This window comes from Salmo trutta, chromosome 16 (assembly GCF_901001165.1).
Source record: "Salmo trutta chromosome 16, fSalTru1.1, whole genome shotgun sequence".
NCBI lineage: Eukaryota > Metazoa > Chordata > Actinopteri > Salmoniformes > Salmonidae > Salmo > Salmo trutta.
Window position 1 is genome coordinate 43,557,570 of NC_042972.1, and position 22,980 is coordinate 43,580,549.

Sequence of the window (22,980 nt, forward strand, 5' to 3'; positions counted from 1 at the left end):
CATTTTAGTTTTGACGATGTATCGTATAGTTTTGAAGATCTCGCAATATTATTTTTGCGCTAGTTGCCTGCACCCTCTTTGTAAATAGGGGCGGGGGAAATCTACACTTTCAGCAGTTTTCTCATGATTTCTCATCTCCCTCAGCAGCAGACATATGATGAGCAATATATTTGGGTAATATAAAGCATGAGCTGGCGCACACCCAGAGAAAAATGATTTAGTTTAGAGGTGCTGACTAACAGTGAATAAACTGTAAGCTATAAAAATAAAGTGTCGCATACTTATATATGGAGTACCAGTCAAAAGTTTGGGCACAGATCATTTTGGGCACCGGTCACAGGTATTTTTGATTCTTCTAAGTAGCAACCCTTTCTCTTGATGACAGCTTTGCACACGCTTGGCGTTCTCTCAACCAGCTTCATAAGGAATTATTTTTTTCAACAGTCATATTCTGAGCACTTGTTGGCTGCTTTTCCTTCACTTTGCAGTCCATCTCATCCTAAACCATCTCAACTGGGTTGAGGTCGGGTGATTGTGGAGGCCTGGTCATCAACCCACTCTCCTTCTTGTTCAAATAGCCCTTACACAGCATGGAGGTATGTTGGGTCATTGTCCTGTAGAAAAACAAATGATCGTCCCATTAAGCGCAAACCAGATGGGATGGCGTATCGCTGCAGAATGCTGTGGTAGCCATGCTGGTTAAGTGTGCCTAGAATTCTAAATAAAATCACTGACAGTGTCACCAGCAAAGCACCCCCATACCATCACACCTCCTCCTCCATGCTTCACGGTGGGAAACACACTTGCGGAGATCATCCGTTCACCTACTCTGTGCCTCACAAAGACAGTGTTTGGAACCAAAAATCTAAAATTTCGACTCATCAGACTTAAGGACAGATTTCCACCAGTTTAATGTCCATTGCTCGTGTTTCTTGGCCCAAGCAAGTCTCTTCTTCTTATTGGTGTCCTTTTTAGTAGTGGCTTCATGGCAACAATTCGACCATGAAGGCCTGATTTCACACTGTCTGTTGGAAAAAGCATTCCAGGTGAAGCTGGTTGTGAGAATGCCAAGAGTGTGCAAAGCTGTCATCAAGGCAAAGGGTGGCTGGCTACTTTGAAGAATCTAAAATAAAATATATTTTGATTTGTTTAACACTCTTTTTTTTTTTTTTTGCTTACTACAAGATTCCATATGTGTTATCATAGTTTTGATGTCTTCACTATTATTCTACAATGTAGAAAATAGTACAAATAAAGAAAAACCCTTGAATGAGTAGGTGTGTCCAAACCTTTGACTGGTACTGTATATAGAGTGTGCAACTCTCTTTATTTTTATAGAACAATTTATTTGGAACATTGAAATCGCAATACATAGACAATCGTGCGAATTGCAATACATATTGTATCGGCACCTATCGTGATAGTATTATATCGTGAGGTCCCTGGCAATTCCCAGCCCTAATTAGACCTGTTGCGTTATGAAAGACATTAATTCCCCCGAAATGACATGTAGGAACAAAAGGTGTCCTAATCCGGGAAACTACATGGCATTCTATAAAAAGCAACTGAATATTTAGGCTGTCACCTTTCAAATTGTTGGTAGCAATAAGCTTTGGAGTGAGCAGTTTTACTGGACTTACCAGTTCACATTCCAGCCAACATCATGGATCCTCTGACAGTGTGTGCAGCCTTCATGAAAAAATGTGGTTTGTTTCGAAGCTGTATGGGAAACATTGTCAGGCCTTTTGTGGTCTGTAAGATTGTGGAGTCCACAAACAGCATGCTGGCCACAGTCTTTTGTGTTGCTGTGCTGTGTATCCAGTCAGCTGTCTCACAGCCTTGTCTCCTCTTTCCTCTATACTCCTGGTCTCCGCTTTGGTAGAGGTTTTAGTCACTATATCGTCAAAACCAACCTCATCCTTTCTGGGTTTCGATAGGGAAGGTTTTTGCAGGTGCAGGGATTTGGTTGGCCTCATGACCCAGGGAAGGACCCCTAGGACTACATCTCAATGGCGTGTCTAAGTCAGCCCAAAAAAACTATTGGTGGAGGGAAAGGAAATGCCGGCGGACCAAATTTAGAGCACTCTCCCTCTCTGTGACTTAATGTGGCGTGTATTTCTGATCCCATTAATTTTCTGTCTGATTCTCTATCTATTCTTCTTCTGAGTCTTTCACAATGGTCTCTCTCCCCTCTGATGTCGCAATGTAGGGTTTTATTTTAGCATGGTACGTGACAGTGGATAGCTTCCACTTCCTCTGTATTTCCTGTCTCTTTGGTGGCCCACAGCTGTGCCTACAGCTAGGCTACTTCGTGTTTTTAGGATATGTGTTGAGTAAGAGTGTGTGTTTGTGCTGTGCGACCTTATGTCTTTCATAATTGTGACCCTAACTGTCTGTTTTACAGGAGGCTGCTGGCTGAGTGGTCACCATGGAGCCCTTCCTGCGCATCGCCTTTAATGCGTTTGATGTGGGGGTCCTGCCCCCCCTGACTAACGCTCCCTTCTGTGCCATTAAGATGAAGGAGTCCCTCAGCACTGGTCAGTAGCACTACCCATAGGGTACTACCAAACTGTATATACACACACCTCTCCCTCTCACCTTTTTCTCTCTCTCCCTCCCTTTCACATGTACACAACCACACTTTATGACATGCACATGTGTAATCTGTATGTAGTAGTGTAACTCATCTCCCTCCCTCTCTCCTCTCGCTTTCCAGAGCGAGGGAAGACCCTGGTCCAGAGGAAACCCACTATGTACCCAGCCTGGAAGTCCTGTTTCGACGCCCACATCTACGAGGGCCGTGTCCTGCAGGTGATTCTGATGAAGACCACAGAGGAGCCATTGGCCGAGGCCACGGTGGGCGTGTCCGTGCTGGCCGAGCGCTGTAAGAAGGGCAATGGATGTGCTGAATTCTGGGTAGACCTGCAGCCTTCTGGGAAGGTTCAAATGGCCATCCAGTTCTTTACGGAGGACACAGGCACAGCAGGTAGTAGCACAAACATACATGCTCTCAATCTGGCACTTACTGTATATCTCTCTGTCTCTCTCTCTGTACTCTCCAGCACTCATAAACACTGGTTAGACAGTAAACAGTGGCCTCTAGTGGTATATGGATAATCGTGCTGGAGGGGATGGCCGCCGTTTTACGGGCTCCTGACCAACAGTTAAACATTTTTATTATTATAATTATTTCAATTTTTTTCTACACCCCTTTTTCTCCCAAATTTTTGATCTTGTCTCATCGCTGCAACTCCCCAATGGGCTCGGGAGGCGAAGGTCGAGTTATGCGTCCTCCGAAACATGACCCGCCAAGCCGCGCTTCTTAACACCCGTCCGCTTAACGCGGAAGCCAGGCGCACCAATGTGTGGGAGGAAATAGTCTTTCAACTGACGACCATTGTCAGCCTGCAGGCGCCCGGCTCACCACAGGGAGTCGCTAGAGCGCGGTGAGCCAAGTAAACCCCCCCGGCCAAACCCTCCCCTAACCTGGACGACGCTGGGCCAACTGTGCGCCGCCCTATGGGACTCCCAATCACGGTCTGTAGTGACGCATCTAGCACTGCGATGCAGTGCCTTAGATCACTGCGCCACTCGGGAGGCTCCGGATAGTCATACTCAAAGCTGCTCCTGACCAATTGTGCTATTTTCTGTGTTTTTCTTTTGCGCTGCTCCTAACATGTTTCATCCATTGTTTCATATGATTGAAAAGAGCTTCTGGACATCAAAACAGAGATCAATAACCTCGATTTGGATGGGGACTTCTATTTCAACAAATCAGAGGACATAATGCTCATCCCAGAACGGGCCCAAATCCCCGTCACTCGGAGGCGGTGGCGCCATAGAGGTCGGCGTGCCGGATATCTAACAAGACTGCGACAGCGAGTGGATAAGTCGCCATTAGCCTCTGTTCTATTGGCAAACGTGTAATCATTGGAAAAGAACTGGATGAGCTCCGTTCGAGACGATCCTATCAAAGTGATCAGAGAAACTGTTGGTGCGCAATCTCTAATATTAAGGAAGTTTTGAGGTTCTGCTCGCCTGAGTTAGAATACCTCATGATAAGCTGTAGACCACACTATTTACCAAGAGTTTTTTATTTTTTTATAGTTGTAAAGTTACCACCACAAACCGATGATGTCACTAAGACTGCACTCAACGAGCTGTATAAGGCCATAAGCAAACAAGAAAATGCTCACCCTGGACCCACTCCAATTCGCATACCACCCCAACAGATCCACAGAGGACGCAATCTCTATTGCACTCCACACTGCCCTTTACCAACCTGGACAAAAGGAACACTTAGAATGCGGTTTATTGACTACAGCCCAGCATTCAACACTATAGTGCCCTCCAACCACATCACTAAGATAAGGATCCTGGGATTAAACACCTCCCTCTGCAATTGGATATTGGACTTTCTGACGGGACGCCCCCAGGTGGTGAGGGTAGGCAACAGCGGTAGGCTTGACTGGCTGCATCACCGCTTGGTATGCATCAGACCGCAAGGCTCTACAGAGGGTAGTGCGTATACCTCAGTACATCACTGGGGCCGAGCTCTCTGCCATCCAGGATCTCTATACCAGGTGGTGTCAGAGGAAGGCCCTACAAATTGTCAAAGAGTCCAGCCACCCAACGTATTCTGTTCTCTCTACGACCGCACGACAAGTGGTCCTGGGGCGCCAAGTCTGGGACCAAAAGGCTCCTGAACAGCTTCTACCCCAAAGCCATAAAACTGCTGAACACTTAATCTGCTTTTCACCCCCTACCTACATATTACCTCAATCACTCACCCAACTCCCTCATACTCCAGTACACTGGCTCTATCGGTACTTCTTGCATATAGCCTGTATATAGCCTCGTTATTGTTATTTTATTATGTTAATATTTTATTTTTATCTATTTGTTAATTTTCTTACATTGCAACTGCATTGTTGGAAAAGGGCTCGTAAGTAAGCATTTCATGGTAAAGTCTGCACTTGTATTCGGCGTGTGAGAAATACATTTGATTTGATTTAGAGAAATATGCTGCTGCACAAGTCTGCCAGGCCAGCTCGTCACATAGAGCTCAGCCCAGAAGCCATGCAGGCCCTGAAAGGGGGAGTGTGTGTGTCTACAGCTGGCATATGACCCAGGCCTACAGGGAGACTGTATGTGGGAGTGTCCTAGTCAGGCTGAAGCCTCTCTGGCCCAGGCTAGGCTGGAGCAGCATCCATCATACCCCCTTCTCTCTGCAGGTTTCCTGAAATGCCTGCCCAGACTGTGGTATATTTAGGCCTGTGTGTCTGAGTAGCCCTCTGCCTGACTCTGTCACCAGCCTGTATCCAGAGTTGGCAGGCAGGAGCAACTCCTCTCTAAACATACACACCAGTCAATGGAATGATATGTTTTTTTTCTCTATCTATTCATTTTCCCGTCTGTCTGTGTCCTCCCTCACTCTCTTTTGTGTCTTCTCACAGTCCTCATATCAGTTTTATTTTCTTTGTTTACCTCTCTCACGCCGCTCTCATTTTCTTTTCATGACCTTTGACCCAGCCCCATTGGCTTCCGCCAGCTGCAGCCACATTTCCCAGAAGGTCGTCACGGTTTACTCTGAAAGTCAAACAAGTGTGACCTGACCTCAGTCTTTAGATCTCTTTTCCTTAATCTATCCCAATTTGATGGTTCATGTTTAATAAATTGTATTTCTATAGCAAATAGATCATCTCTAACTCTGAGACTCAACTTATGCAGGTTTAGAATATAACAAGGTGCATGAATTTTTGCAATTCCATTAATATTTTTTTGTTTACCAAGGTGCCATTTGTAGCTCACTGTAACAACGTTTCCATCACCAGTTTTCTACCATTTCATGCAGATGATTTACCTGACACATGAAAAAAGTCACGACCGGGCTGATGGAAATGCCCACAGACAATTTGTTCGTTTGACATGGTGGGATCTTTTTGTCTCTGTAAAATGTATTATGCGAGAAATGGTGATTGGAAACACCTTTTTATGTGCAAATATTGATATAATAACCATGGTATCGAAGTAAACGTGGAGTCATGCGATGATATGTTGTGTAGTCCTCCCACTATGACTCGGGAAAGCATTCAGTTTATTAGGCTACAGATGAAATAAGTTATGATGAACTTCACAGGGGGGTGAAAGTGCCAGGTGGTGAGTTTGATGCTGCTTTACAATAAATATCGAGGGTCTTATTCTGGTGACATGATGATCGATGCTTGGCTGCCGTTTGACAAATACAAATAATATCACTGCTAACCATAATAATCTCGTAATGTAGGTAGCCTACCTGCTGCAAGCTGTTGATTTAAAGTGCATGTGAAAAGACCAGAGTGGGCTCATTTGCTATATAACGCAACAGTTGTTGTGATAAAACCATCAGTAGAGTTGAAAATGCGATGGAAAACTATTTAACTTTGTATTTTTTATTTGGTACATGGGACTTTAACAGCAAAAGTTATTTTTATGTGTACTACATCAACACGGACAGCCTTTTATCCGCAAAAGTAATTTTGATGGAAACATATTCTGGTTGAAAATGTGCGTTTTGTTTTATGCAGATTTGTTTATATTTGCATGAAAATCTGTCGCAAATTGGATGGAATCCTAGCTACTGTAACAAAATGTCTCTATCACCCACAGACACAAAGGTATGATTGAGTACATAGAATCATTAACTTTAACATTTTCATGTGTCCCCAGCAGCGTTTAAATCGACAGTGAAGACGCGTGAAGGGGAGGACGAGCTGATGACACTGAACCGAAGGAGAGCCATTAAACAGCCCAAGGTGCACTTCATCAAGAACCATGAATTCACCGCCACCTTCTTCAGACAGCCCACCTTCTGTTCTGTCTGCAGGGAGTTTGTCTGGTGAGAGACGGAGAATACCTATCCTAACACCACCATGACCAAATCAAACTGTATTGGTCACATACACATGGTTAGCAGATGCTAATGCGAGTGTAGCGAAATGCTTGTGTTTCTAGTTCTGACAGTGCAGTAATATCTAACAAGTAATCTAACAATTCTACAACTACCTAATACACACAAATCTAAGTAAATTGATGGAATAAGAATATGTACATATAAATATATGGATGAGCGATGAGCGAGCAGCATAGGCAGATGGTATAGAATACCATCCATACTGACCTCCACACTGACCATGAAAAAAGAACATGACTTTCTCACACGTCATTACTGCATCAAACAGTGGGCTTTCAACCTGGTTTACTTATGTAGTTGTTTGTTTTACACGCAAACGGTATTATGCCTTGTCCTAGCAGTAAACCAGAGTACAGAGAGAGTTGACTGATTATCCCAAAACCAGCCCCCATGGGGTCTCTAAGTAGACCCATTAGCAGCCCTAATTGTTCCCTGACTGGAGTAGCCAGGCCAATAATAACAATAAGACTGGCTGGCACGACCTGTAATGTGAGCTGTGTAAGTCCCTGTCTTGGGAAAACCCACAGGGTGTTCCAACAAGGTCAGCGGCTCAGCACAATCCCCAGGGCAGGGCTGTCCCCTTCCTACCAGAGAAGAAAACTATTATTGGTTCCTAATGGCGACAGGTTTAGGAATGACCAATGTCCCCGTCGGCCTTGGAAGTGTGTGCGGACGGTGTTTGTGCAAAAGATGAATGATTGTCTCTCCTCTCTTTCATTCTGTTAAGCTACCATTGTTTATTGTCACCATCAATACTTTTCATGAGATTTTCTCACCTTCTGGGAAAAGTTCACAAAGATTACAAATGTATTATATGACACTTACACCTTGTTTTCTTTTCAAACAGGGGACTCAACAAGCAAGGCTACAAGTGCCGACGTGAGTGTCTCTCTGACCTCTTGCTGTTTAGATTTTTCCACTATATGGACATTGTTTTGTAGCTTGGAGGCATCCTAAGCGTTCGCTGTGCAATCATTCACTCCCCAAAATATACACATTTCTCATATCAATAGGTGAATGTCTTAACTATGAGCTTGCCCTAATGTGGCTTTATCTCTGTCCTCAGAATGCAACGCGGCTATCCACAAGAAATGCATTGACAAAATCATTGGGAGATGTACCGGAACAGCAGAGAACAGTAGAGACACTGTGGTAAGCATTATGACCACCTATCATAATACATTGCATATAGTAGTTGGTGTTTGAAGATCAGTTTTCAACGGAGCAATTCCCTTGATCAATATGTTGACTTGGATCGTCATTTTCCCACGACAATTCCTCTGATTGCATCGCGGTCATGCAGCTGTGAGGGAACTGTGTCACGTTTCTCTGCATCCCTTTAACGGCAAGACGAGACCCGTTCAGGGAGGTCAACGGCTATCAGAGACCAGGCAAATCAATGGGCTCGTGTTTAAAACTGAACAGTGGTGCTTCATTCCAGTTGTAATTTAGCTAGCACAGGACCGAAGTAGCCAGTATAGTGCCAGTGGATTCAGCATAAGACCGTTGTTACCAGTAGTGGAGCACTTTTAACTAGTGTTGCAGTGTTGCTTATGAAGTATACAGCCAGGGAGATCGTAAGGCTGCTAGTATCTGCAGCAGTAGGATCAGCTCTTCAGCACCTGAGGCAGCTAGGATAGATCTGCCTTCTCTTCAGGGGTTAGTGGTCAGAGTCCCCTGTCTGCAGCCTGTATGGGAGCTCCGCTGGGTGTGTAGGTGGAATTATAGGCCAGTCAGTGCTGTGAGGGTGGAGTCAGTCCACCAGTTAAGGGTGTAGGTGTGTGCCCCCTGCTCCCTTTGGGGAACCATGAGGAGCTTCACAAGGGCTGTGAGGCCCCACAGACTCCCAGGTCTTTGGGCAGTGCTCATTGGTACTATGGACTGGCTCTTTGATGACGGGAGCTCTGTGTCCACAGTTCCAGAAGGAGCGCTTTAAGATCGACATGCCGCATCGCTTCAAGACCCACAACTACATGAACCCTACCTTCTGTGACCACTGTGGCAGTATGCTGTGGGGATTGGTCAAGCAGGGCATCAAGTGTGAAGGTGGGTGTGACGCCCCCTCTCTCATTCCCTCTCCCTCTGTCTCTTTCCATCGATCTTCAATACATGCAATCTGTTAGCTCTGGCCCTCTATCTCTTTCCCTCTCCATCTTTTCACAACCAGCGTCTTACTCTTCTCTCCTTTCTCCTGTCAGATTGTTCCATGAACGTCCATCACAAGTGTCAGAAGAAAGTGGGCAATCTCTGTGGAATCAACCAGAAACTTCTGTCTGAGGCCCTCAACCAAGTTAGCCAGGTGTGAAAGGCAGGGATATGCACTTGGTCATACCCACATTCACACATATGAATATGTTTTCTAGAATCATTCATGCACATACATACACCTATTGTAATGGCATTTTTACCCCCTCAGAAATCCATAAGTAGGTCTGAATCCAACAAATCCGAGTCAACGGACATTGGAATCTACCAGGACTTCAACAAAAGCCCAGGAGCGGACCCTAGTGGTGAGTAGCTGTCACTGTTGCAGCTGAGAGCACGGTATTCTGCCTTATAAACTGGGTGGTTCGAGCCATGAATGCTGATTGGCCGTGGTATATCAGACCGTATGACAACATGTATTTTTACTGTTTTAATTACATTGGTAACAAGTTTATAATAGCAATAAGGCTCCTCGGGGGGGTTGTGATATATGGCCAATATACCACGGCTAAGGGCTATTCAGGATACAGCCCTTAGCCGTGGTATACATACATCACCCCCTCAAGCCTTATTGCTTAAGTAAACCACACTTTTTGTTTTTTCTTATGCATATTTTGTTGATGTTGTGTCTTTACATGTGTAAATGCATCTATTGACATTATGCCCCTCTTTGTGTGTGTGTGTGTGTGTGTGTGTGTGTGTGTTCAACAGAAGCAAATGAGAAGCTGTGGGAGGGTGGGAAGGTCCCTGCCCCCACCAGCATCACCCCCACAATCCACCTCACCATCGACGACTTTGTGTTCCACAAGGTGCTGGGCAAGGGCAGCTTTGGCAAGGTAATGTAGGCCCCAGGCCAACCACTACGGTACATTTACCCTCACACCACTGACATCCATGCACACACACTCAATGTCCTTCCCACAAGTGTCACATGTTAACACTGTTTTGTCTAAACGGTTCCAAGGCACTCTTCAACTGCTGCAAACTAACCTACTTTAGGTGTTTAGTTAGTATATGTTATTATCTGTTGTCGGAGTGACAAAAGCATCTCAGTGGCCTGCTCTGGTCTGATAGTTGTTCAACATGTGTTTTCTCTCTGGGAGTATGCAGCCTAACAGTATCACCTCTCCCGTCTGGCGCTCCAGGTCCTGCTGGCTGAGTTGAAGGGGCGAGGGGAATACTTTGCTGTGAAGGCCCTGAAGAAAGATGTGGTTCTGATGGATGATGATGTGGAGTGTACCATGGTGGAGAAGAGAGTCCTGGCCCTGGCCTGGGACAACCCCTTCCTCGCACACCTCTACTCCACCTTCCAGACCAGGGTGAGACCCCTCTCCATTAGCTTTATCTTTCATTATGAAAACAATTTTCCCTCAGACTGATTTGTGTCACTATACTTATCTGTGTAGACGGTAGTTTAAATGATAGGATTATGTACGTGTGTGTGTTTTCCCAGGAACACCTGTTTTTCGTGATGGAGTACCTGAATGGAGGGGATCTGATGTTCCACATACAAGATAAGGGTCGCTTTGATCTCTGCAGAGCCACGTGAGTGACAGACTACAGTGTTATGTAGGTTCTATCTCACCATCCAGCAGCCACTAAGTAGTTATGTTACTTTAAAACTCATCCAAGAGGGTTTGATAGCAGGTTAAGGGCAGACTGTAGGCCTTTCATAATGTTTATGCACACAGGAGTAATTTGGCCTCTACCATTGTTCTCCCCCAGGTTCTACTCAGCAGAGATCGTAATTGGACTGCAGTTCCTCCATTCCAAAGGAATTATTTACAGGTGAGCTCCATGAACTGCGATGGCCTGATATTGTCGTGCACATGATTCACCCCTGTATTAGTGCTTAATAGATGGACTTAATTTCCTTTAATCAGGGAGCTGATTGAACCCCTCTCCCCCCTGCCCTAACCCTTCCCTGCTACAGGGACCTGAAGCTGGACAATGTGATGCTGGACAGGGATGGCCACATTAAGATTGCTGACTTTGGGATGTGCAAGGAGAACATGTTTGGAGAGAATCGGGCCACCACTTTCTGTGGGACGCCAGACTACATCGCACCAGAGGTTTGTGTGACTGTCTGTGTCTATGCGGGATAGGGTTTTGTAGGATTCTGTTTAAAGCAATTTACTCTCTGTTCTGTATTTGTTAGCCTGTGTTTTGATCCTGACTGTAGTTGACTCTTAACATAGTTGACTCTTAACATTTGTCTCTCTGTCTGTCCATCCTCAGATCCTGCTGGGACAGAAGTACACCTTCTCCGTGGACTGGTGGTCGTTTGGGGTGCTAGTGTATGAGATGCTGATTGGCCAGTCGCCATTCCAGGGTGATGACGAGGAAGAGCTGTTTGAGTCCATCAGGATGGACGTGCCTCACTACCCTGGCTGGCTCACCAAGGAGGCCAAGGACCTGCTGGAGAGGGTGAAGCTGCTGCTCATTCTCTTCTCTCACTGACCCCTGACCTCCTTTTCACAATGTTGTAAACAATGTAATCTTGCAATCTCCCCTGTCTTTCATCCATACTAACTATGCACACACAGACATTTACACGTAAACTCAGCAAAAAAAAGAAACATCCCTTTTTCAGGACCCTGTCTTTCAAAGATAATTCGTAAAAATCCAATTAACTTCACAGATCTTCATGTTAAAGGGTTTAAACACTGTTTCCCATGCTTGTTCAATGAACCATAAACAATTAATGAACATACACCTGTGGAACGGTCGTTAAGACACTAACAGCTTACAGACGGTAGGCAATTAAGGTCACAGTTATGAAAACCTAGGACACTAAAGAGGCCTTTCTATTGACTCTGAAAAACACCAAAAGAAAGATGCCCAGGGTCCCTGCTCATCTGTGTGAATGTGCCTTAGGCATGCTGCAAGGAGGCATGAGGACTGGAGATGTGGCAAGGGCAATAAATTGTCCGTACTGTGAGACGCCTAAGACAGCGCTACAGGGAGACAGGACGGACAGCTGATCGTCTTCACAGTGGCAAACCATGTGTAACAACGGCTGCACAGGATCGGTACATCCAAACATCACACCTGCGGGACAGGTCCATGATGGCAACAACAACTGCCCGAGTTACACCAGGAACACAATCCCTCCATCAGTGCTCAGACTGTCCGCAATAGGCTGAGAGAGGCTGGACTGAGGGCTTGTAGGCCTGTTGTAAGGCAGGTCCTCACCAGACATCACCGGCAACAACGTCGCCTATGGGCACAAACCCACCGTCGCTGGACCAGACAGGACTGGCAAAAGTGCTCTTCACTGACGTGTCGCGGTTTTGTCTCACCAGGGGTGATGGTCGGATTCGCTTTTATCATCGAAGGAATGAGCATTACACCGAGGCCTGTACTCTGGAGCGGGATCGTTTTGGAGGTGGCGCATCCATCATGGTCTGGGACGGTGTGACACAGCATCATCGGACTGAGCATGTTGTCATTGCACACAATCTCAACGCTGTGTGTTACAGGGAAGACAACCTCCTCCCTCATGTGGTACCCTTCCTGCAGGCTCATCCTGGCATGACCCTCCAGCATGACAATGCCACCAGCCATACTGCTCATTCTGTGCGTGATTTCCTGCAAGACAGGAATGTCAGTGTTCTGCCATGGCCAGCGAAGAGCCCGGATCTCAATCCCATTGACCACGTCTTGTACCTGTTGGATCGGAGAGTGAGTGCTAGGGCCATTCCCCCCCAGAAATGTCCTGGAACTTGCAGGTGCCTTGGTGGAAGAGTGGGGTAACTTCTCACAGCAAGAACTGGCAAATCTGGTGCAGTCCATGAGGAGGAGATGCACTGCAGTACTTAATGCAGCTGGTGGCCACACCAGATACTGACTGTTATTTATTTATTTTTTTGACCCCCCGTCGTTTGTTCAGGGGCACATTATTCCATTTCTGTTAGTCACATGTCTGTGGAACGTGTTCAGTTTATGTCTCAGCTGTTGAATCTTGTTATGTTCATACAAATATTTACCCATGTTAAGTTTGCTGAAAATAAACCCAGTTGACAGTGAGAGGACGTTTTCTTTTTTTGCTGAGTTTAGTCACACCTAGACATACAGAGAAAGACAGGCATTGGAATGTCACAATGTTGTCTGTGAATAAAAGGTTATTTTTCCATAAATATGCAAGCAATGTTGCGATTACAGTATAACCCTCTCGACCCTTCCCACCTACACACTCACAAGCTCAAGCTCTGCACACACACACACCTTACATCTCAGATGGGATGCCTGTTTCTAAGCTCTTGTGCGTCTCTGTGCTCGATCCCCAGCTGTTTGAACGAGACCCTATTAACAGACTAGGGGTGGTGGGGAACATCCAAGGACACTCCTTCTTCAAGACCCTCAATTGGCCTGCCCTGGAGAAGAGAGAGCTGGAACCCCCCTTCAAACCTAAAGTGGTACGATCTGGTTCTCTGGCTTTGATGTGGATAGTGAAACTCACACACGGATGCTTTTGATTTGTTTACGCCATTGTGAATGACTTATTTGGAGTTGTGGTGTGAATGTTTCTATTGGTCACTTGTTGAACTGACACCCCTTCTCTGCCGAGCACAGAAAGCGCCCAATGACTGCAGCAACTTTGACCGGGAGTTCCTGCGTGAGAAGCCCCGCCTCTCCCACGCGGACAAGAACCTGATTGACTCTATGGACCAGGCGGTCTTTGCAGGCTTCTCTTTCATCAACCCCAAGATGGAATGCATTATGGTCAATTGAAGGCACAACATGATTCCTCCATCTCTCCATTATAAACATATAAACACACAGGAAAGGAAGGAAGGAAGGAAGGAAGGAAGGAAGGAAGGAAGGAAGGAGAGACCAGTGTAGCATGTATCACTGTGGTGGGTCCAATCAATAGTGGTGTCTTTCTTTTCCTTGTGATCAAATCTTGAATCAATATGAATCAGTCCATGTACTGTACTTTATCCCCCAACAACACTTGCACACCCGATAGCTCAGACTGTTGTTTAATATTTTGCATGCTGGGAAGTCAGGGATCAAATGTGACTCTATTATCACACCCCTGTGTGCCCTACCTACTGTCTGTCACTCTTTCCTGATCATTCACATAATATTTTGTGTGTGCGTGTCAGCACTCGCTGTGCGTAAATGCATAAATGAATGTGTCTTTGTGAGTGACAGCATGAATGTCTAGTATTTCCCCCTAGCTGTAGCAGTTACTCTGATTTAGAGTCACATGCTGGTGCCAGTTATGAATTGTCTATAATGAAAAAAAAAGTTTGTACTTTTTCAGGTACAAAATGAAAGGGTACTGCATATAAAAACTTGTTGTAGAATACCCAAGAAACAGGACCAGTAGAGAACGCACAGATTTATGCAGGCATGAATAGTCTCGTTCCCCTCTCACCGTGTGGATCTATCTGCCCATCCACACGGTATAAAACTAAGGGTTTGCAACCAGTACTGCAGCTTTCCCACTTTCCTGAACCAACTGCAGCTACTCTGATTAAGACCTGAGTAAGTGTGAAACAGAGTGGGACATCTTTCTGAAGGGAGTAAATGTAAAGGTACTATGCGGTGTGAAGGATATGGGTGTGTTGGGGGTATTCCATTAGCAAAAGGATGGATAATTGGGTCTTGTGTTACTTTCAAGTATTGTCAGAGGCGTCATGCCCATAGGGGGCACGTGCCTCCTCAGATGGTACATTAATTACTAAATATCATTTTTAAGCCAATCAATCAAATGTATTTATAAAGCCGTTTTTACATCCGCAGATGTCACAAAGTGCTGTACAGAAACCCAGCCTAAAACTCCTAACAGCAAGCAATGCAGGTGTAGAAGCACAGTGGCTAGGAAAAACTCCCTAGAAAGGCAGGAACCTAGGAATTAACCCACATATTTTCATAATTATTTTTAAAAAGATCTGTCAGCGGTATGTTGTGGAGGGGCCACACAGTCTGGACCAGTAAGTGGTTCCTTCCAAGGTGTATCACGGACCAAAGATAGGCGTGCAGAGAGTATTGTCAGTGGAGGAGGAGTGTCAGTGAATCACTGTTGATTTTTACTGCCGGTTATGGGCAGGTCTCACAGGAGTTATGTATGAAAATAAATTTGATCACGCTATGTAGCCAATTGATTCATTCTTGATAAGTAAAAAAAACATGTTTTGTTGTTTCTCTGTAATACTAGCCACCTAGCAATTTTATGAAGTTGACTTTAGCTAGCCAGCTACAGTGCCCTTCGTAATTATTGGGACAGTGAAGCATTTTTTATTTTGGCTCTCTACTCCAAAAGTTTGACACAACCAAAACAAAGAGCAAATGCATCCAACACATGTGTAGAGTCACAAGATTGATGTAGTCATTGCGTACTATGACTATGGGACCAAATACTTAACTTTTGACGTACTTGTATGTGTATTAAAGTAATTTGTCCCAATACCTTTGGTCACCCGATATTGATGAAAATACCTTCAAATTAAATCTGACAGTCTGCACTTTAACCTCAGTCATTGTTTGATTTCAAATCCAAACTTTTGGAGAGCGCTCGATTTAATCTAAACAGTAAACAAAAAAGTTGTTTGACCTTAACCTGTTCGGCAATTTCATTGGTCTAATGAAAGCTTCATGCCGGCAAAAAAAACTGAGCACGTCACAGAATGTGTTTTTTTGGAAGAAAAAAAATTGAAAGCGGGAAAAATCCATATATTAGCCGCGTCATTGTTTAAGCCGCGATGTTCAAAGCGTGGGAAAAAAGTTGCGGCTTATAGTCCGGAATTTACGGTATGTCTGTGTAGAGCTGCAGCAGTCAGTAAGCTGGTCTGACACCCGATGCTTGAAGTTAGTGAGGGAGATATAAGTCTCCAACTTCAGTGATTTTTGCAATTCGTTCCAGTCATTGGCAGCAGAGAACTGGAAGGAAAGGCGGCCAAAGGAGGTGTTGGCTTTGAGGATGACCAGTGAAATATACCTGCTGGAGCACGTGCTACGGGTGGGTGTTGCTATGGTGACCAGTGATCTGAGATAAGGCGGAGCTTTACCTAGAAAAGATTTATAGATGACCTGGAGCCAGTGGGTTTGGCAACGAATATGTAGCGAGGACCAGCCAACAAGAGCATACAGGTCACAGTGGTGGGTAGTATATGGGGCTTTGGTGACAAAATGGATGGCACTGTGATAGACTGCATCCAATTTGCTGAGTAGTGTTGGAGGCTATTTTGAACATGACATCGCCGAAGTCAAGGATCGGCAGGATAGTCAGTTTTACGAGGGTATGTTTGGCAGCGTGAGTGAAGGAGGCTTTGTTGCAAAATAGGAAGCCGATTATAGATTTAACTTTGGATTGGAGATGCTTAATGTGAGAATGGTAGAGATATGGTTAAATAACCTATGCAGAAAAATATAATATATTTACATAGAATTAGGTATAACAATTATGGCTCTATATTGCAGGAAAAAGCTGTTTCAGGTGTTTGAAAAATGCTAAACTCTCCAACTTCTCAGAATTCTCAGATCCCCCCCACCATCCACCCTCATGTACTATATGACCCCTCTAAAATAATGGGTGCATGAGGCCCCTGGTATTGTAACAAGAAAATAATAATATGCTGGAAAATGTTGATTGCCCTAAACAGACACAATATTTATAAAGGATGTACTTTTTTACTGTCTTCATATTTTACATCTGATTATAAATAAACACGTCTTTTTATTTATGGTGATGTGTTTTCCATCACGTTTTGATTGCCTCTATATTTGTGACACTTTCTCATAAATGTGTTTTCACAACTTTGCTCCTCAGAGACACTTTCACAGGAAGATGATATTTTGACCATCGGCGGGCTTGATTTAATTTGATTTATTAGGATCACCATTAGCTGACGCCAGTGGCTAGTCTTACTGGGCTCTGACATATAACGAAAAAACACATTACAGACGAAATACAATTTACGGAGGGCGCGCAAGATGGCGGTCAGTGTAGATAAGTTGTTTTGGTAGCTGAAGGAATTATTGGATTTCCTTACCCAAATATGACCATTTAATCATTTCTACGGTCATAAAACCACGTATGAATATGGTTTAGTTTAGTTTACGACAACACTAGATAGCTAGCTCAAAATCTAACTTGTCGAACGTACATGGACACTTCCAGAACCAAAATTAAAATAAATGGAGAGATCGTCAGATGGTAAATTAACCACAAAAGATGGTATGATTTTGGGTACTCCTCTTCAGAATGTAACTGTGGGGGAAAATACTGCAATGGGTGATGAAAATGTGGTGAGCTCGGACAACAATGCTCACAACTTGCGCCCCTCCAGTCCACAGCTCAGGCCGTTACCTTACGACCCCAGCACTCCAGTCAAGCCCCATACAATGAAAATTGAGACCATGAAAAAATCTGTTGACTTTATCTTTGAAGAAGTGAAAACCCTCAAAAGTGACATGAAGAAAGTGGAAGTTATCTGCCATGAAAATGTTGAGAAGGTGGCTGAACTCGAGCAAAAGGTGAATGAGGCGGAGAGATACCAGCGCAGGTGGAACCTGAGGCTCCATGGAATTCCAGAGCAGGCGGGTGAGGACATCAAATGCAGAGTTGTTGACATCTGTGGAGCTGTCATTCCCGATTCAAAAGCCAAACTTCAGGAAAATGTAGACATCGTTCATCGTTCGGGAAGACTCAATGATGAAGACGAGACAGAGGACAACCATCATCCGGTTCACCAACAGATCTACACAGGATCTTCTCTGGAGGCGAGCGAAGAATTGTGAATTCCTCATCAAGCAAAAATGGAGGTTCACGGAGGATCTGACCTCAGCGGACAAAGTGACGAGAGAAATTGTGGCCGATGTGGCTGCAGCTCGAAAGGCAGGGAAAACTGCATTGTCGGTGCAAGAGTAATCATTGATGGGAAAGAAATGCGGCCAAATCAGAACATTTGAGAGAGAGACAGAATCTAACTCGGACAGAACTGGCAGGCCAAAAAGCTGCCTAATTGCCAGGTGAAAAGCAGCCTTTTATTATAAAAAATGTACACAAACACTTGAATGAGAAAAGGCTGACATGAGAACTGGTAAACTAAACACTAACTATAGGTGAATAACTGCTTATTGTAAAGTCTACACAATGTCTCCCCCTTGTGGGAGTAAGAATGCTTTAGTAACTTTATGACCAGTATTTGTTTGTTTTTGTTGGAGAGGTTAATAATGGGATGGAAATCCTTTTGAGTTACATATCCTTAGAAAAAGCGTATAAGGTTGTTGGTTGATGTTTATGTCTTTATCTCTTTGTTCAATGAATGTCAGGGGTATTCGTAATTTAGTCAATCGTAAGGCTATTTTCCTGTATTGCAAGCGGTTTAATGCAGACTTTTACTTTCTACAAGAGACTCATGCTTGTTCTTCCGATCTATCTTTCTGGAAAAATCAATGGAGTAACGATATCTGGTTATCATATGGCATATGGTTTATTATATGGTTTATATATGGTTTACTACATGATTCCATATGTGTTATTTCATAGTTTTCATAGTTCATGTCTTCACTATTATTCTACAATGTAGAAAATAGTAAAAATAAAGAAAAACCCTCGAATGAGTAGGTGTGTCAACTTTTGACTGGTACTGTACATTTTCTCAACAGGTTATGGTCAATAATATCAAAGTCTGCACTGAAATCAAACAGTACAGCTCCCACAATCTTCTTATCAATTTCTTTCAACCAATCATCAGTCATTTGTGTCAGTGCAGTACATGTTGAGTGCCCTTCTCTATAAGCATGCTGAAAGTCCATTGTTAATTTGTTTACAGAGAAGTACAGTGGCTTGCAAAAGTATTCACCCCCCTTTGGCATTTTTCCTATTTTGTTGCCTTACAACCTGGAATTAAAATAGATTTTTTGGGGGGGTTGTGTCATTTGATATACACAACATGCCTACCACTTTGAAGATGCAAAATATTTTTTATTGTGAAAGAAACAAGAAATAAGACAAAAAAACAGCGTGCATAACTATTCACCCCGCCAAAGTCAATACTTTGTAGAGCCACCTTTTGCAGCAATTACAGCTGCAAGTCTGTTGGGGTACAGTGGGGGGGGGTGGAGTATTTGATCCCCTGATGATTTTGTACGTTTGCTCACTTACAAAGAAATGATCAGTCTATAATTTTAATGGTAGGTTTATTTGAACAGTGAGAGACAGAATAACAACAAAAATATCCAGAAAAACGCATGTCAAAAATTCTATAAATTGATTTGCATTTTAATGAGGGAAATAAGTATTTGACCCCCTCTCAATCAGAAAGATTTCTGGATTTCTTAAAGGGTGTGCTCCCAACCGCAGCTTGTTACCTGTATAAAAGACACCTGTCCACAGAAGCAATCAATCAATCAGATTCCAAACTCTCCACCATGGCCAAGACCAAAGAGCTCTCCAAGGATGTCTGGGACAAGATTGTAGACCTACACAAGGCTGGAATGGGCTACAAGACCATTGCCAAACGGCTTGGTGAGAAGGTGACAACATTTGGCGTGATTATTCGCAAATGGAAGAAACACAAAAGAACTGTCAATATCCCTCAGCCTGGAGTTCCATGCAAGATCTCACCTCGTGGAGTTGCAATGAGCATGAGAACGGTGAGGAATCAGCCCAGAACTACACAGGAGGATCTTGTCAATGATCTCAAGACAGCTGGGACCATAGTCACCAAGAAAACAATTGGTAACACACTACGCCGTGAAGGACTGAAATCCTGCAGCGCCCGCAAGGTCCCCCTGCTCAAGAATACATATACATGCCCGTCTGAAGTTTGCCAATAAACATCTGAATGATTCAGAGGACAACTGGTGAAAGTGTTGTGGTCAGATGAGACCAAAATTGAGCTCTTTGGCATCAACTCAACTCGCCGTGTTTGGAGGAGGAGGAATGCTGCCTATGACCCCAAGAACACCATCTCCACCGTCAAACATGGAGGTGGAAACATTATGCTTTGGGGGTGTTTTTCTGCTAAGGGGACAGGACAACTTCACCACATCAAAGGGACGATGGACGGGGCCATGTACCATCAAATCTTGGGTGAGAACATCCTTCCCTCAGCCAGGGCATTGAAAATGGGTCGTGGATGGGTATTCCAGCATGACAATGACCCAAAACACACGGCCAAGGCAACAAAGGAGTGGCTCAATAAGAAGCACATTAAGGTCCTGGAGTGGCCTAGCCAGTCTCCAGACCTTAATCCCATAGAAAATCTGTGGAGGGAGCTGAAGGTTTGAGTTGCCAAACGTCAGCCTCGAAACCTTAATGACTTGGGGAAGATCTGCAAAGAGGAGTGGGACAAAATCCCTCCTGAGATGTGTGCAAACTTGGTGGCCAACTACAAGAAACGTCTGACCTCTGTGATTGCCAACAAGGGTTTTGCCACCAAGTACTAAGTCATGTTTTGCAGAGGGGTCAAATACTTATTTCCCTCATTAAAATGCAAATCAATTTATAACATTTTTGACATGCGTTTTTCTGGATTTTTTGTTGTTGTTATTCTGTCTCTCACTGTTCATATAAACCTACCATTAAAATTATAGACTGGTCATTTCTTTGTAAGTGGGCAAACGTACAAAATCAGCAGGGGATCAAATACTTTTTTCTCTCACTGTATGTCTCTATAAGCTTGGCACATCTAGCCACTGGGATTTTTGCCCATTCTTCATGGCAAAACTGCCCCAGCTCCTTCAAGTTGGATGTGTTTTCCGCTGGTGTACAGCAAACTTTAAGTCATACCACAGATTCTTAATTGGATTGAGGTCTGGGCTTTGACTAGGGTTAGCGCCATTTAGCGCCATCCATCATTCCTTCAATTCTGACCAGTTTCCCAGTCCCTGTTGATGGAAAAACATCCTCACATCATGATGCTGCCACCACCATGCTTCACTGTGAGGATGGTGTTCTCGGGTTGATGGGAGGTGTTGGGTTTGTGCCAGACATAGCATTTTCCTTGATGGCCAAAAAGCACCATTTTAGCCTCATCTGACCAGAGTACCTTTCATATGTTTGGGGAGTCTCCCACATGCCTTTTGGCGAACACCAAACGTGTTTTCTTATTTTTTTCTTTAAGCAATGGCTTTTTTCTGGCCACTCTTCCGTAAAGCCCAGCCCTGTGGAGTGTACGGCTTAAAAAAAAAAAAAAAAAAATTTATTTATATAGCCCTTCGTACATCAGCTGAAATCTCAAAGTGCTGTACAGAAACCCAGCCTAAAACCCCAAACAGCAAGCAATGCATGTGAAAGAAGCACGGTGGCTGGGAAAAACTCCCTAGGAAAAACTCCTGAGAAAGGCCAAAAACCTAGGAAGAAACCTAGAGAGGAACCAGGCTATGAGGGGTGGCCAGTCCTCTTCTGGCTGTGCCGGGTGGATATTATAACAGAACATGGTCAAGATGTTAAAATGTTCGTAAATGACCAGCATGGTCAAATAATAATAATCATAGTAATTGTCGAGGGTGCAACAAGCACGTCCGGTGAACAGGTCAGGGTTCCGTAGCCGCAGGCAGAACAGTTGAAACTGGAGCAGCAGCATGGCCAGGTGGACTGGGGACAGCAAGGAGTCATCATGCCAGGTAGTCCTGAGGCATGGTCCTAGGGCTCAGGTCCTCCGAGAGAAAGAAAGAAAGAGAGAATTAGAGAGAGCATATTTACATTCACACAGGACACCGGATAAGACAAGAGAAAACTCCAGATGTAACAGACTGACCCTAGCCCCCCGACACATAAACTACTGCAGCATAAATACTGGAGGCTGAGACAGGAGGGATCAGAAGACACTGTGGCCCCATCCGATGATACCCCCGGACAGGGCCAAACAGGCAGGATATAACCCCACCCACTTTGCCAAAGCACAGCCCCCACACCACTAGAGGGATATCTACAACCACCAACTTACCGTCCGAAGACAAGGCCGAGTATAGCCCACAAAAATCTCCGCCACGGCACAACCCAAGGGGGGGGCGCCAACCCAGACAGGAAGACCACGTCAGTGGCTCAACCTACTCAAGTGACGCACCCCTCCCATGGACGGCATGGAAGAACACCAGTAAGTCAGTGACTCAGCCCCTGTAAAAGGGTCCTATGGAGTGGTCCTATGGACAGATACTCCAATCTCCGCTGTGGAGCTTTGCAGCTCCTTCAGGGTTATCTTTGGTCTCTTTATTGCCTCTGATTAACACCCTCCTTGCCTGGTCTGTGAGTTTTGGTGGGCGGCCCTCTCTTGGCAGGTTTGTTGTGGTACCATATTCTTTCAGTTTTTTAATAATGGATTTAATGGTGCTCTGTGGGATGTTCAAAGTTTCTGATATGTTTTTATAACCCAACCCTGATCTGTACTTCTCCACAACTTTGTCCCTGACCTGTTTGGAGAGCTCCTTGGTCTTCATGGTGCCGCTTGCTTGGTGGTGCCCCTTGCTTAGTGGTGTTGCAGACTTTGAGGCCTTTCAGAACAGGTGTGTATATACTGAGATCATGTGACACTTAGATTGCACACAGGTGGACTTTATTTAACTAATTATGTGACTTCTGAAGGTAATTGGTTGCACCAGATATTATTTAGGGGCTTCATAGCAAAGGGGGTGAATACATATGCATGCACCAATTTTCCATTTAGTATTTTTTTTTTAAACAAGTAATTTTTTAAATTTGAATTCACCAATTTGGACTATTTTGTGTATGTCCATTACATGAAATCCAAATAAAAATCAATTTAAATTACAGGTTGTAATGCAACAAAATAGGAAAAACATCAAGAGGGATGATTACTTTTGCAAGGCACTGTACCTCATGCAGCGGAACACATCTCCTTTGC

General features: G+C 44.4%; 1 protein-coding gene across 2 annotated transcripts in view; it reads left to right on the plus strand.

Annotated features, from left to right (window-relative positions):
* LOC115150786 (protein kinase C delta type) overlaps positions 1-15,264 on the plus strand; it is a 30,473-nt gene extending 15,209 nt beyond the window's left edge. The window contains exons 2-17 of one of the 2 annotated variants that reach the window (XM_029694462.1): positions 2,405-2,537; positions 2,717-2,986; positions 6,712-6,877; positions 7,800-7,831; positions 8,019-8,104; positions 8,869-8,998; positions 9,151-9,251; positions 9,369-9,462; positions 9,869-9,993; positions 10,303-10,476; positions 10,611-10,702; positions 10,883-10,945; positions 11,091-11,229; positions 11,396-11,584; positions 13,447-13,575; positions 13,733-15,264. In XM_029694462.1, the coding sequence (XP_029550322.1) occupies positions 2,429-2,537; positions 2,717-2,986; positions 6,712-6,877; positions 7,800-7,831; positions 8,019-8,104; positions 8,869-8,998; positions 9,151-9,251; positions 9,369-9,462; positions 9,869-9,993; positions 10,303-10,476; positions 10,611-10,702; positions 10,883-10,945; positions 11,091-11,229; positions 11,396-11,584; positions 13,447-13,575; positions 13,733-13,891 (2,058 nt within the window). In that variant the 5' untranslated portion in view covers positions 2,405-2,428 and the 3' untranslated portion in view covers positions 13,892-15,264. Of the gene's footprint in view, positions 1-2,404; positions 2,538-2,716; positions 2,987-6,708; positions 6,878-7,799; positions 7,832-8,018; positions 8,105-8,868; positions 8,999-9,150; positions 9,252-9,368; positions 9,463-9,868; positions 9,994-10,302; positions 10,477-10,610; positions 10,703-10,882; positions 10,946-11,090; positions 11,230-11,395; positions 11,585-13,446; positions 13,576-13,732 lie in introns of both variants that reach the window. The other variant, XM_029694461.1, reaches the window with a different exon arrangement.
* The last annotated feature ends 7,716 nt before the right edge of the window (positions 15,265-22,980 follow it).